Source organism: Pelobates fuscus, chromosome 5 (genome assembly GCF_036172605.1).
Source record: "Pelobates fuscus isolate aPelFus1 chromosome 5, aPelFus1.pri, whole genome shotgun sequence".
In the NCBI taxonomy this organism is placed as follows: domain Eukaryota; kingdom Metazoa; phylum Chordata; class Amphibia; order Anura; family Pelobatidae; genus Pelobates; species Pelobates fuscus.
In genome coordinates, this window is record NC_086321.1 from 239,032,263 (window position 1) to 239,046,685 (window position 14,423).

The following is a 14,423-nucleotide window of genomic DNA, read 5'->3' on the forward strand; positions in this document are numbered from 1 at the left end:
CGCCTCCAGTTCTGCAACTTTCCCACCTAGTTTGTTTGCTGTCCCCCTTGATGCCTTTCCTATTGTATTTTATAACCCACATCCTCTAGACTGTAAGCTCATCTGAGCAAGGTCCTCATATACCTATTGTCTCTGAATCATTTTGTAATTAATTAATATTGTAAAGAGCTGCGGAATAAGTTGGCAGTATTTAAATACCAATTATAATATAAAATGGAGCAATGTAAGCATCTGGTGCATGCTTGTATACTCCGTTAAAACATTTTTAGATAGCTTACTGTGAAAATATCATCAACAATTCATGTATAAGAAGAAGACAAAAACAAAACAAAAACATGTTTTTTGAAAGAACAGTATAACTTCATACCCAATTGATGCTTATCAGAGGTAGAAAGTAATAGTAGTGGCAGAAATCTAGAATCAAAGTATAGCCGCTGAGGACCTGTGTGTAGAAGCAGAGCTGTAGAAACAGCCAATGGTTATCTTCACCTACACAATTGTTTATCCTATGGAAAGGGGAAAACAGAAATGAGAACATAGCTAAAATATGTCCACCTCCTTGATCCAGAAAAAACACATAAAATATACATTTCAGGAGATATGTATTAATAAGAACAGAACAGATGTTGAATAGCCTCACCCAGCACTCAAAATTTCCAGTTGTGGTTTCTGCAAGGAAAACGAGCCTGGGCGAGCATATCCAGTGAGTTAAATTTACTGTACAGGTGGTGAGAACGAAACTAGCACTGGCTTTCTAGAGGCTCCAAACCAATCAGTTTCGGATCAGTTTTCGCACCAGGGCCACATGGCTTGTGTGTACGCCACTGGCTGGCCGTGTGGCCAAACTGAGCAATCTGGGGCCTTGGTAGGAGAGGTGATTGACTGGCCTGACAGAAGCCTCTCCTCACTGCAAGACAGGTGAAACCTCGCTTGGAGTTTGCCTAACAGCACCTAAGAACTCTGACTGTAAGAAACAAGATTCTCTGGTCTGATTAAACAAAGATTGATCTATTTGGCCTCAATTGAAAAAGTTATGTCTGGCGGAAACCAGTCACTTCTCATCACCTGTGCAAAACTATCCCAACAGTGAAGCATGATGGTAGCAGCATCATGCTTTGGGGGTGTTTCTCAGCAGCAGGAACTGGGAGACTGTTTTTCTGCATTGATCTTTCCCTCAATTCTGACCATATATATATCCTTAATAAAAAACTGGTCCAGAAACCTTTGTTGCATTAAAGCCAAAAATACTTGAGGCTGTAATCGCTACATACGGTGCTTAAAATAAGTACAGTATGAGTAAAGGGTCTGAATACTTGAGTCAATGAGATATTTCTTTTTTTGTTTAAAATATTTGCAATAATGTAAACAAAACAAAAAATAATATTTATGTGTCATTATGGGGTACTGAGTAGAGCTGCAGGGGGGGTTAAACAAGTGTAAAATAAGGCTGCAACATAAAGAATACTTTCTGAATAAACCATAGAAGTTGAATACTAAGCAAAAGGTAACTATTCAAATAAGTTATGAATTTTGTTAATTCTATTTTCATTTATGGTCTAAAATTGAAAGTCTCATTATTAAAGGAACACTATAGCCTCATGAATATAGACATGCATTCCTGATACTATAGTGCTGCTGATGTGGCTGTTTAGGTCACGGGCCTGCTCCAATCATGCCTAAAAAGTGATTTTATTCACTAGGAAAGCATTGGGAGGGTATTGCCCATGAGGAGCAAAGCACTGCGCAGCACCAATCAGCATCTCCTCATAGATGCATTGAATCAATTGGGAATGTTCAGCGTCTCCATGCAGTAATGCCAATGCTGCAAAGTATTCCGTCTGAGTGACTGCCACTAGAGGTGTTTCTAGGCACCAATGTAAAACACTGGCTTTTCTCTAAAAATGCAGCATTTACATTGAAAAGCCTGCAGGGTCAGGCTATCGACACCAGAACCACTGTAGTGGTTCTGGTGACTATAGTGTCTCTTTAACCCCTTAAGGACACATGACATGTGTGACATGTCAGGATTCCCTTTTATTCCAGAAGTTTGGTCCTTAAGGGGTTAAGCACTAAGCAGACAGTGCTTCATTCTTACACACTTAATTACCATTATTCACACATGCATGCACACATTGTAAGACTCACACATACTTATTTAAGCACATACACAACCCTCAATTACCTAATTAGCCACTCTTACTTTCGCATTCCATACTAACTATTCCGTTACAACCACACCTAGTTAACCACATCACTGCATTTGCCACAGTTACACATTTTGTTTCCTGAGGGAACGTTTTATGGTATTGAAATTCTTGGTTTATTGTAATAATCAGCACAAATTGTGGCTAATGTACAATTTCAAAGAAAGTAGCTTCAAAATAAAGGCAGAAGAAAAATGCTTAAGAGCCATTTGCAGAAAGTTTGGTTAAAAAGGAGTCAAGCACTCAAATTTAGTCTTACCATGGACAGTGGTGATCCATTCTTCTGACACAGTGGCCACAGCGACTGCAGTGGTGGGACCGTTTGGGTCTCATCATATTGCATTTATTGCACAATTCCCATAGTTCTTTCTCTAACAGGAAAACAATAATATTAACAAGAGGTTTTATTTTCACATTTCACTTCTCTGCTCCATCTTCCTCTGAACACTTTTTATTTAAACAACAAGCCAAATAAGGAGAGCCATTCAGAGCAATTCTGTATTACTCAAATACACTTTTTTGATAGTTTGTTGTTTGGAACATATAGTATCAAATTATACATGCCCCAGGGATGCTATTGACACTATCTGTGACACCGAACTGACAAGAGTCAATGTGAGGGGCATCAAGACATACACTTAGGTAACACACAAGTAAAAACTCTCCATTATAAAATACATTTAATGTTTTCTCTTATGGCACTGCAACTATGAGAAATCATATATTCACAATTCTCCCAGGACACCCTGCTGGATATGTAAATGTGCTCAGAGTGGCAACATGTTTCAGACTTCTTCTGATCCATAACTTCTCCTTTAGCTGAAAAAGCAGTGTTTAAAACAGTGTAAGAGTGTCTGCAACAAATGTGTGATAAAGTATGAAGCAGGTCTGTACTTTTTTACATAACCAGCAGGGCAGTCTGGGAGAATTGTGGAATCAAGAGTTCTCAGAAATGCTAAAAAGAAGGACTAACTTGTCACATGTAGATTAAGCGCAGCATAACATACTGAATTTACATTAACAATTGGAGAAGCTTTTTACTCATCTTTTTCCAGCACCAAACGTGCATTGAAGTTTCCCAATAGGAAACAATTGTATTCATTGCTTCCCCATGACCTGCAGCGTCCTGTTACTCTGTCAGTGCAGAAAAAGCGCCATTATAGGCGTGTTTAACCCTCCAAGCTAGGTTTAAACATACAAGACCACTGTCCTGTATGTCCTCTGTCCTAAACCTTTATAAACCCTGCACCACAATTCTACATGCCTAACTAACCTAGACACAAGTGCGGCAAAAAACTACCTCTACCCCTTCAGAGCTACTTTAGGATCAGTGAGTGCAGTGAGAGGCAGTCACAAAGATCACATTGCCTCGGCTCTACGGCTGGACTGCTTTACATGTGAGGCAGCCAGAAATAGCCCTGTACACACTGATCTCGGTGTGTAAAGTGACAGTCTACAGCCCTGTAGCATGAGCTGAGGCATCAAAATGATGTGATGGTTTGTAACAGCCTTTGTAATGTTATGGCAGGAACCCTCACGGAATGGTATCTGAAAGCTTTCAGCATGGTGAGCCATGGGGGCTACTGTCTGATTGTCTCACAAGAGAGGAGTTTGGGGTCCTTTAAATATAAAAAAAACGCCCCTCCATCCACTGTTTGTGTATGAGTGACTAAGACATAAAGCGTATGTCGTCAATCACTAAGGGGTTAATAATGTATATGTGTGTTGAGGATGAATATGTTTCTCTCCGCTACACAGGACAATGTTTGAATGGTAAGAAAAGTTTGGCAGGCGTAACAGGGTTCTAAGAACAAATATACAGGCTACTGTCACTCTTATAGCATACTCTTGGCTTTGTATACACCATAAATAGATTGTTTGATGAAGCTTTACAGTTGCTATGGAGCCACAATCACAGAAAAAGAAGTAAACCAATACACACTTTACTGAATATTTTTAGCTAGTAAGACTACTTATCAAAACAGTATGTATCAAGAGATGTATCAGAAAAATAAACAAGTATTGCATGTTAGTCAAGAAGAATTTCATACATTCTCACGCATTTTCTTGATTATAACTATGCACATGCAAAACACAAAAACTCACCAGGCTGCAAATTAGATGGCAATAATTCTAAATATTGAGCATGCAGACATGGTCAAAAAGGTTTAATAATTGTTCAAGAAATTCAGAATGAAACAGTTAATGTTTCAGATCTTCCAGTCCCTGGCTTGTCTGGGATTCAACCATCTCTAATACAGAAGGGACCCAACCTGTCAGGGTCGGTGCAAGGATTTTTGCCTACCTAGGCAAAAAAAATGTGCCCCTCCCCCTTCCCCCCATATACTCTTTCCACCATGTGACATCACAATGCCCCACCCATATGATCTGCCATATGAAAAGACAGTGTGCTTACATTAAAAAGCCTCAGGGACAGGCTATAGATACCAGAACCACTATATTAAGCTGTAGTGGTTCTGGTGACTATATTGCCCTTTTAATGTGAGGTAAATTAGAGATTAGTGCCACTAATAATATACTGGATTGCCTACTTACCACCAGATGAGAACAAGAGGATGATGATGGACTCAGGCTGCAGTCTGGCTCCACTGGTCTGATGTTAAAACAGGCTCTCTGGAGGCAGTGCTCACAAAAATCAAGTAACAGGAAGCAGATCCATTTTTTAGGAGCTCAAACAGATCGCAGTCTGGGCCCCCAGGGCCTGACTGTGTGTATGCCTACAAGGCCTGCAACACAAGCCTTATGCCTACAAGACCCACCCATGAGTTCTCTCACAGGGAGTGGAGTGTATGTGTGTAGGGTATGTGTTATGTGTTATTGTAGAGGATGTAATGTGTGTGTGTTCTTATGGAATGTAGTGTATAAGGATACCAGTTTGTGTAAGGGATGTAGTGTGTGTGTGTATGTATATGTATATATATGGGATGCAGTGTGTGAATCTTTGTTTGTATGTGTAAGGGAAGCAAGGTGTGTTTCGGTGTATGTAATGTAATGCAGTGTGTGTGTCTGTAATGGGTGCATTTAGTGTGTGTAAGAGATGCATTAAGAGAAGCAGTGTGTGCTTCTGTGGATGTGTGCAAGGGCTGCATTGTGTGTGTGTGTTTGTGAGGTATGCATAGTGTGTGTGTGTGTAATGGATGCATGGTGTGATTCTGTGTGAGTGTAGGATGCATTGTGTATATGTGTATTGTCTTAGTGTTGTCCCCTTCCCTCCTGCCCCTTAGTGCTCTCCCCTCCCTTCCTGCCCCTTAGTGCTCTCCCATCCCCTATTATCCCTTAGTGCTCTCCCATCCCTTAGTGATCTCCCCTGCCCCCGCCGTCCCTTAGTGCTCTCCCTCCCCCTGACTCTTAGAGTTCTCATCCCTCTTGGCTCTTGTTCTACGCCCCCACCTCCCTCTTCGTGGTCTCTCTCCCCCTTAGTGGTCTTTCCCCTACCACCCCCCCTTAGTGGTCTCTCCCATTGATCCCTTTGTGCAATCTCCCCTCCCTTCCTTGTTGTGCCTCGTACCTCAGTGTAACGTGGCTGGGCGGTGCGAACCGCTGTACAGGAGCTTGTACTTCGACCACCAGGCCGGACTGACAGGAAGTGCTCACTGAGAGAGCACTTCCTTTCAGTCTGGCTGGGTACAGGAAACACAAGCTCCTGTATAGCGGTCCGCGGCGCCCGGCCACGCTACATAGAGTGACAGACAGGAGGGAGCGTTGTGCGCTTCCCTCCTGCCAGGTCACTCGAAACTTGCGTCCTATATACTATATATATCCTATATACTATATATATATCATAGTTTAGAGCAGACTTGATTGCTCTACCCTTGTGAGTGTTTTGGTTTATTTTTCTTAATATTTATATTTTAACATATTATCCTATGATTGTGTATTTTCCCTTCTCTTTTTGAGACACATATTGGATTGCTGACAGACGTTTTAAAGCAAATTCCATAATTGGGAAAGCCAAGTATTGGTTTTCTTTTGCACAAAATTGTTGCACTAAAAGATTTTTGCACATTTTGTACATTTATATTTGTGTGTGTGATGCACATTTGATGCACTTAATCACTTTATTTGTACAAAATTGCACTTATTGTCTTCACTGTCTAAAAATCATTTTGGGTCTTAAAAGCACAGCACACTTTATTTCTGTATCGTCTTAGTATAGGTGATTGAGCTTTTTCCCTGTATATAGTGCTGCTTATTAGTAATTATTGTTGTTTTATAATTCAGCACCATTATAATACTTGTGTGTTTTTATTATCCTATATACTGCCTAAGTTGCCTATAAGACGCGCCGGCCCTGCAACCTGTATTTTGGTTTTGATCTGTTCTTGTGGATGGGATCAGTCTTAAAGGGACACTACAACATTTTGGTTCTACGGCAAAGAGACTGTTACGTTTGGTTCATCAGTGTAATCACTGCATTTTCAGAAAAAATGAAGTGTTTACATTGCTGCCTAATGCCACCTCTAGTATCTGTCCTTCAGGCAGCCACTAGAGGGACTTCCTGTTTGAGGTCCTGCCAAGACTGCAGGACTGATGCTCTGCATGATGACCGCAAACGTTTCCCATAGAGATCCACTGAGTAAATGCATCTCTATGAGGAGATGCTAATTGGTGCAGCGCGGCAATTGCTGTGTATGCGCACTAGCTTCCCAATTCTGGGATTATTAATATAGCAAGCAGAGTAGGGGCAGCCAATGCAAGATGGGAGCACCAGGGGAAATAAAGTGAAACTCTTTAATTTTGCACATAAACAGATTTACACCTTTTTATTGCTCTTTTGTGGTTTCTGTTCTGGTACCCGATTAGCGAAACAAAGAATCTACTGTACAAGGTTTTACGGTCCCTGGAATAACCATGTGCTTTTCTGAATAGCAGATCATTCAAGAAGAAAAATAAAACTGGTTACAACAATGGTCAGGACAGCTTTAAAATAAGGAAAAAAAATACAGGAAACTGCCTTGAACTACATAATACCAACTGTTAAACACTCCAACAGCACTGCAGGAATTAATCAAAGAGCACGCATGTCTAAGTATTGAAACAATGTACTTGTCCACCAATATACGTACAGAAGGAATAGTATATGTTAAGAAGTATATTTGTAAACATACTGTTTGTAAAGGTAACAATTTCTCTGGTTTATGTAGCGCAGGGACAGTAAGGGGAGAAAAACATTTTCAGATATGCTGATTTGTTTTCTTATTTGAATTCGTCTTATTTCCTTTTTTTGTGCAAGTTTTAATGTTTCTCCCCCCCCCCCCCCCCTCAAAACCTGAGGGACAATTCCTGCCTGTTTTGCAAGTCAAATAAATATATTCACAGCATTTTGGAGACTGCTTCTCAAGAAAGCAATACTTAAAATAATGTACAATCACTACCTGTCAGAGGTATCCTTGGACTTTCTCGCAGTTTGCCAGGGTCTGCAGTTGAGGCTCTCACAAGTGAAACAACACAAAACAAGGAAGCTGCATAGTAAGCTAGGGGGGGGGGAAGTAAAAATAATAAAAACATAAATAATCTAATAATGTAAAACACAGACTCGTTCTACATGAAGCACATGGATTCACTAAAATCAATGATGTCATCACTTTTATAGTTTTTGGGTAATAGCACCACTATCTGATGGACCCTTGCATCTATCAAATATATTAAAACCCTCTTACCATTATTGTAGCATCATATTAAAAGCAAAAGGTATATGCACACTAATTCTCATAGGAATACAAACACTTCATTTAAAAAAGAACACACTAATCCTAAGTGCACCAAAAAGAAGCCTAGAATTTATAAGATATTTAAACAAATACATTTCAAATGAAATGTCAGTTAATGCTATTTAAATAGTAAATTATTTAATATCTCTAATGAGAGATTTTTGGATGCCATCACACCTGGATGTTTATTCCACCTCGTCTGGAAAATAAAAAGTAACAGAATAATGCATACTTCATTCAGACTGAAAATACCATAGCTTACATTGTGGCGTTAACATCAGGGATGTATTTACCACAAGGCAAACAAGGCATTTGCCTAGAGCGGCAATTTTAGGGTGGGGGGGTGGGGGAGGGGGGCGCCAAAAAAGCCACCCCAAGCTCCCAGACAAATGCCTTGTTTGTCTCATGTTTTGGGGCTGTCCATCTTACTCTGAGTGAGTGAGTGTAGCTGTCAGTGTGTGTCTGTGAGTGAGAATGGGTGTGCCTGTGAGTGTGTGTATTTAATTTTATGTTTATCTGAGAGTGTGTGCCTGTCAGTGAGTGGGTGTGTCAGTGTGTGCCTGTCAGTGAAAGTGTGTGTTGGTTAAACAGTGTGTGCCAATGACTGTATGTGTGTGCCAATGACTGTATCTGTCAGTGAGTGTATATCAGTGCATGTATCAATGAGGGCATGTGTCTGTAAGTCAAAAAATGGCCTTGACACGAATTGGGGGGGCAAATTTAGTTTTTTTGGGGTGCCCGAATTTAGTCGTGCCTAGGGCAGCACACATCCAAAATACACCACTGGTTAACATGTATGCTGTCTCCCCCTCTCCCTGGCAGATTGATGGACACTGCCCACTTGCAGGTCCTGTCCTTTTATAAAATTAAAGTGCCCCCCATCACTTGGGACACATGGACTCTCAGACTATCAGTTTGCACATAAGCAGATTTACACCTTTTTTATTGCCCTGTTGTAGTTTCTGTTCTGGTACATGATTAGCAAATTCTTGATATTCTTAGTATTTCTGGTTTCTCAGGCTTGTGTTTTGGATTTGTGAGGAGTTCATAACATACTCCTCATGACAGCATTTCCATTTGCTAGGACTACATTTTAGTCTATAATACAATATATTATACTCAAAAGTATTGCACTGTATATTTTGTTTTTAAACAGCCAGCCAACATAATGTTCAACATTTTTTATTAATTATCAAATAGTGGAGATCTCTGCTACTCTTTTGTTTGGATCTCGGACAAAATACACATTAAATGTTTAAATGGAAAAAAATTATAATTTGCATTTCCAGATATGAGTAAGCGTGACATACATACTGAGCTGTGATGGAATGTTGCTAGAGAATTATCACACAAAATAGTTTGTAGTGTGTATGTAGGATGAACAATTCCAGATGGATGTGGTAGGAGGGTAAACCATAAGTTACAAAACACTTACCCCATATAGCAGCTGGGGAAAGGTCTCCTTCCTCAAAGCGGGGGAAGAGAATGAGCTTTGGAATAAACAGAGTGTTGTACAGCCAGATGAAGAAAATGACTCCCACGCAGAACCATCCCTGAGGGTCAACAACAAAATGTATAGGCAGGCCCATTATTCATAGACTGTTGTCACGTCTACCAGTGACAACAGGTTGTGTAGGCACCAATCTGTAGGAAAACAAAATGCAAAGGTCACCTAAGTTACATTTTACTCCGGAAAAGAAAAAAAACAACAACCCACAGACAAATGGATATGATACCATAACAGCATTATGACAAAAAGTAACCATAGTGTAAAACCTATATATAACCAATAGATTCGCCACAGGACTTTGAGGCAGTGTCTAAAAATGCTATCTAACCAGTTATAAGGTGCAATGGCAGATTTATTGGACTGTATACATTGTTTCAGCTCAAAAAAGCTCCTTTACCAAGCCCAAATTATGTTTCCTATAAAGCTCAGCCTACATGAGAACTGTAGCTCCAAAACATCTAAAATTGTCAGCTGTAATTCCATTACATTCTCTGCAATTCAAGTATTGACCTACTCCATACAAATTCTTTATTTAGCATTGTTCTGAGCCTACTATTACTTTCTTGTATAGGCCTGTAGCGTATCCAGTTTGGTAAGTGACATTTGCTCTCTGAATGATACCATGATCTTCCCTACTCCTGTAACAGAATGAAGACATCACTCATTTTAAAAAATACAAGCAGTAATTTTAGTGAAATCATATTTTCTGCAAGAAGGCTTGGTGAAGGGTTTTAACTAGTTTAAGTTAAAAAAATAAACATATATATTTATACAAAATAAAAAGTAACAGAATAATGCATACTTCATTCAGACTGAAAATACCATGCTCCCCCATCCGGACGCTTCCATGCTGCCTAGGGCAACTGGCCGGCTCCAATGTTCCCTCACCTGGCCACTTTAGCTAAAGGGCTGCAAATCCCAAGGCAAAATTTCTATTTGGGATTGACACCACTGGAATGGGAAGGTCGAGGCTATAGCCCTGTGTTCTCTCATCGGGTCGTTTATATTGAGGAGTTAGCATTTCCTTAGGTTGAGTTTGAGGCCCAACAGGCGGTCGAGTTCTTTCATTAGGCAGGGCAGAGTTATTCTTGGTTGTGTGATGAAGAATAACATATCGTCCGCGTATGCGGCAACCTTGTGTGTGGTGGTTTTCCATGTAAATCCCGTGATGTTGTTGTTTCGTCTTATCGCTTCTAGCAGGGGTTCTAGCGTGAGCACGAACAGTAGTGGGGATAGGGGACACCCTTGTCTAGTGCCATTTCAGATCGGAAAGGACTCTGTCCGGGCTCCGTTTACTCGTATTGTTGCTGTCGGTTTGTTATATATTGCTCCGATCCAGCTCAGTATGGCTTCGGTGAATCCCAGCAGGCGCAATACCATTTTCAAGAACGTCGAATCCACTCGGTCAAACGCCTTTTCAGCGTCTATAGAGAACAAGAGGAGTGGCGATTTGCTTCGTCTCGCTAGGTGTTGTATGGCGAGGACCCTTAGGGTGCTGTCTCGGGCTTCTCTTTCCGGTATGAATCCTGTTTGGTCAGGGTGTACCAGTGGTGGCATCAGCGTGCCAATTCTAGTAGCTAGGATCTTGGTGAAGAGTTTCGTGTCGACATTTAATAGGGAGATGGGTCTGTAGCTGCTACAGGTCTCCGGGTCTTATCCTGGCTTTGGGATTACAGTTATTGTAGCGGATAATGATTCAGTGTGGAACTCATTTCCGTCAGTAATTGCGTTCAAGGCTTTAGCGCGCCTGGGGATCAGAATATCCTGGAGCCGTTTGTAATAGTCTAGGGTCAATCCGTCTGGTCCTGGGGCATGGCCTGTTTTTGTTGTTTTAATGGCTGCTCGTAATTCATCTTCGGTGATCGGTAGGTCGAGCGTTTCTGCGTCTGCTGCTGTCACTGTTGTGGGGAGGTGTTCTCGTATGAAGTGTTCTATGCGGTCCCGTTTGGTGCGCTCATGTTCCTCATCGCCTTGTTTGTGTGTCTCGTATAAGGATGAGTAATAATTGAGAAATTCCTTTGCGATTCTCTCCGGGTGTTGGGTAGTCGTGCCTCCTTGCAGTTTTAGTTTGTGTACTTGTGCGGGTTGTTGTTGTTGTCCTCTTAGCATATGAGTGAGTAATTTCCCTCCCTTGTTTGCGTGGAGATAGAAGAATCCTTTGGATCTGCGTAATTGTCTCAGGTGTCTCTGAAGCAGTAGGGCGTGTAGCTGCCTTCTTGCCTCTAGGAGTTCTTTGTACGTGTCTTCCACTTGGCTTCGTTTATGTTGTGTTTCTAGCGTGTTGATCCGGTGAATGAGCTCGGACATGAGTCTGCCAGCCTCCTTTTTACGTTGCGACGCTAGATGTATGAGTTTGCCACGTATTACGCTTTGTGTGCTTCCCACACTGTCATGTCCGAGACATCATCCGTCTCATTTTCAGTGAAGTAATTTGTTAGTGTTTGGGTGATTTGGTCCCTCAGTGACACCTCTGTCAGTAGGGTGTCGTTGAGTCTCCAGGTCCTCTACGTTGGTCTTATGAAGGGGGAGTAGACTTCTATTAAGTCCGACCATGTCGCTGTGTGAATGGCGCCTTTCTGAGGTCTTGCCAGAGTCTCTTGTTGTACTAACAGAAAGTCTTTTCTAGAGTATCTCTTGTGTATTGTCAAATAGTGGGTATATTCTTTGTCCAATGGATGCATTGTACTCCAACAGTCAATTAGTCATAGGGTCATAGAGTTTGGTGGATGTTCTTTATTTCTCTTTGTGGGATACAGCTGTGTCCCATGGAGGAGTCCATTTTCGGGTCCAGCGGGACATTGAAATCTCCCCCCGTTATCAGTGTTCCTTCCGTGAAGTCTGCTAGTTTCTGCAGTGTGCATTTAAGGAACTGGGATAGGTTGTTATTAGGGGCGTAGATTGTGGCTATTGTGTATCTGCGACCGCTTGCCTTCTTAGCTGTGGGGTGATTGCTGGAGTAGCTGATGGGGTAGTGTTTGTTTCTAAGAGTCTGGGCCGAGCCCTCCCGGAAGTGCGTTTCTTGTAACAGGGCTATGGCTATTCTCTCTCTCTGAAGCTCCCTAAGGAGGTGGGTTTGACGTTCAGGCAGGTTCAGTCCCCGGCACTTTTGCGTGGTGATTCTTATCGGGTCTGGGCAGTATGCCATCTTGTTGGGGTCTGTCCTTCAGTGGGGCGTCTTTTCAATTGTTGGGGTCTCATAACCTTGCCCCTCTTCTCCCCGTAGTTGGGAAGTGTCCCCGGAGGTCCCGGGTCTCGACTGGAGTTGTTGTCTCTGTGTTTGTTTGGTGTGGTGTTCCAGGTGGGGTGTGGCCTTCAAGAGCGGGGGGGAGGGAGGGTGCCCGGCCACGGGGTCTTGAGGAGGGGGAGGAGTGGGGAGGGGGTGTAGAGGAGAGGGTGGTCGAGTGGGGGTTGTTCGTGTGGACTGGTGCGTGTGTGCGAGTTGGCTGTGGGTGTTTGTTTCTCTGTGGTCGAGGGTGTTTCGTCGGTTCCGTTTACCGTTCAGTCTGTCAGGTGTGTAATGGTCTCGTTGTGCTCCGTGGGGGGTGTGGTGGGTGTTTGTGTGGTTGTTTGTGGTCTAGGTGTGTCGGGGGGGTGTGTGGCATATATACATTTAAACATAATCTGACAATGGAAAATGCTTCAAACATAACAGTTATTCCAGACTTTATAATAAAAACACAAATTCGGAATAGAACTGATTTTAGACAAGACATCTGTTGAAATGTCTAGCTACAGATGACCTAATCGTGCCTCAAATATCCTTTGTCAGAATGCTTATTGTTGAGTTTAGTAGTCTAATGACAGCCAATTTGCTTATATCCTTCATGAACAAACAGTTCTCATGGCCAAATGAGGAAATCACGTTACATTTATTAAACATCAATTCACAACATGGTCCAGGGAAGAATTATTGCAAATGAGGTTTTTTTTTAATGTAATATTTTGTATCAGACAATAAAAGATACATGACCAATGTGTCTAAAGAGTTGTAAAATAATATTTTTGTAGTCTTACAGGAGAGAGTGCAATGACAAAAGTAACATATAAAATACTGTAGCGAAGCAAACCACATGGGGTGTCTTGTGTGCTACCTTTCAGACCAATTTCACTTAGCAAAAAGCAACAGGTGCACAGTAACAAAGGGGCACTCCAAATATATTGTATAGTATGGAGACACAGAGACAATAGGTATAAAAAGTCACTATGACAGCAAATAACACCAGGTGGAAAAAACAGCTAGCAGAGTAAAGTATAACAATATGCCACAGAAAATTACATCAAAGAAAAAAAAAAAAAAAAAAAGAGTTGCACTAGGTTTACACTTGCTATCCTTTGCATTTTGTACACATGAACACATGGAACACATGAATGCAATCTGAGATCTAAATACAATCCTGTGAATTCAATAAAAAGCAGTACAGGAATAACATAATTCTTACATTTAATTCTTTGGTGGGTGCAAAGGGTTCTCTGGCTACTTGGAAACACTTTTTCTTTTATTAATTAAAGGGGGATGAATTCACTGATTTAGATAAGTAAAAAAAACAATTAGGTCTATCAGCTACATGCAAACATTTTAAAAAGGTTGCTGCTAATATAAAATAGAACATGTAGGATATTACACATGCTCTTCCACCTAACATACCCACCAGCTGATTAGTAGAGTAGCAATAGGTATGTGCAGGCCAGGGGTAAGCAACATTTTAGCAGCACTGTGCCAAAACATGTCATTAAAGTCCCTTGGCATGCTGGTCCTATTTTTTTTTTTTATATATATTATATTGCTGTATGCGGATTGTGTTATCTATGGGTGCTGCAGTTGCTTTGCAGGGTTATTAACACTATACAGTGATCATATGTGCTTAACCTCAAAATAACACACACAAAAAGACTCACAGTAGTTATCATGGATTTCCATAATAAAATGTACATACAAAAACAGAGAGAGAAAATATAGTGTAAAACTGTTGGACATTA

At 41.2% G+C, this 14,423-nt stretch overlaps 1 protein-coding gene across 3 annotated transcripts in view; it reads right to left on the reverse strand.

Annotated features, from left to right (window-relative positions):
• ZDHHC21 (zinc finger DHHC-type palmitoyltransferase 21) overlaps positions 1–14,423 on the reverse strand; it is a 35,810-nt gene that overhangs the window by 16,043 nt on the left and 5,344 nt on the right. For all 3 annotated transcript variants that reach the window (XM_063457227.1, XM_063457226.1, XM_063457225.1), the window contains exons 2-5: positions 9,372–9,580; positions 7,601–7,699; positions 2,464–2,575; positions 368–506 (exon numbers count right to left, since the gene is read on the reverse strand). In XM_063457227.1, the coding sequence (XP_063313297.1) occupies positions 368–506; positions 2,464–2,575; positions 7,601–7,699; positions 9,372–9,525 (504 nt within the window). In that variant the 5' untranslated portion in view covers positions 9,526–9,580. The remainder of the gene's footprint in view (positions 1–367; positions 507–2,463; positions 2,576–7,600; positions 7,700–9,371; positions 9,581–14,423) is intronic.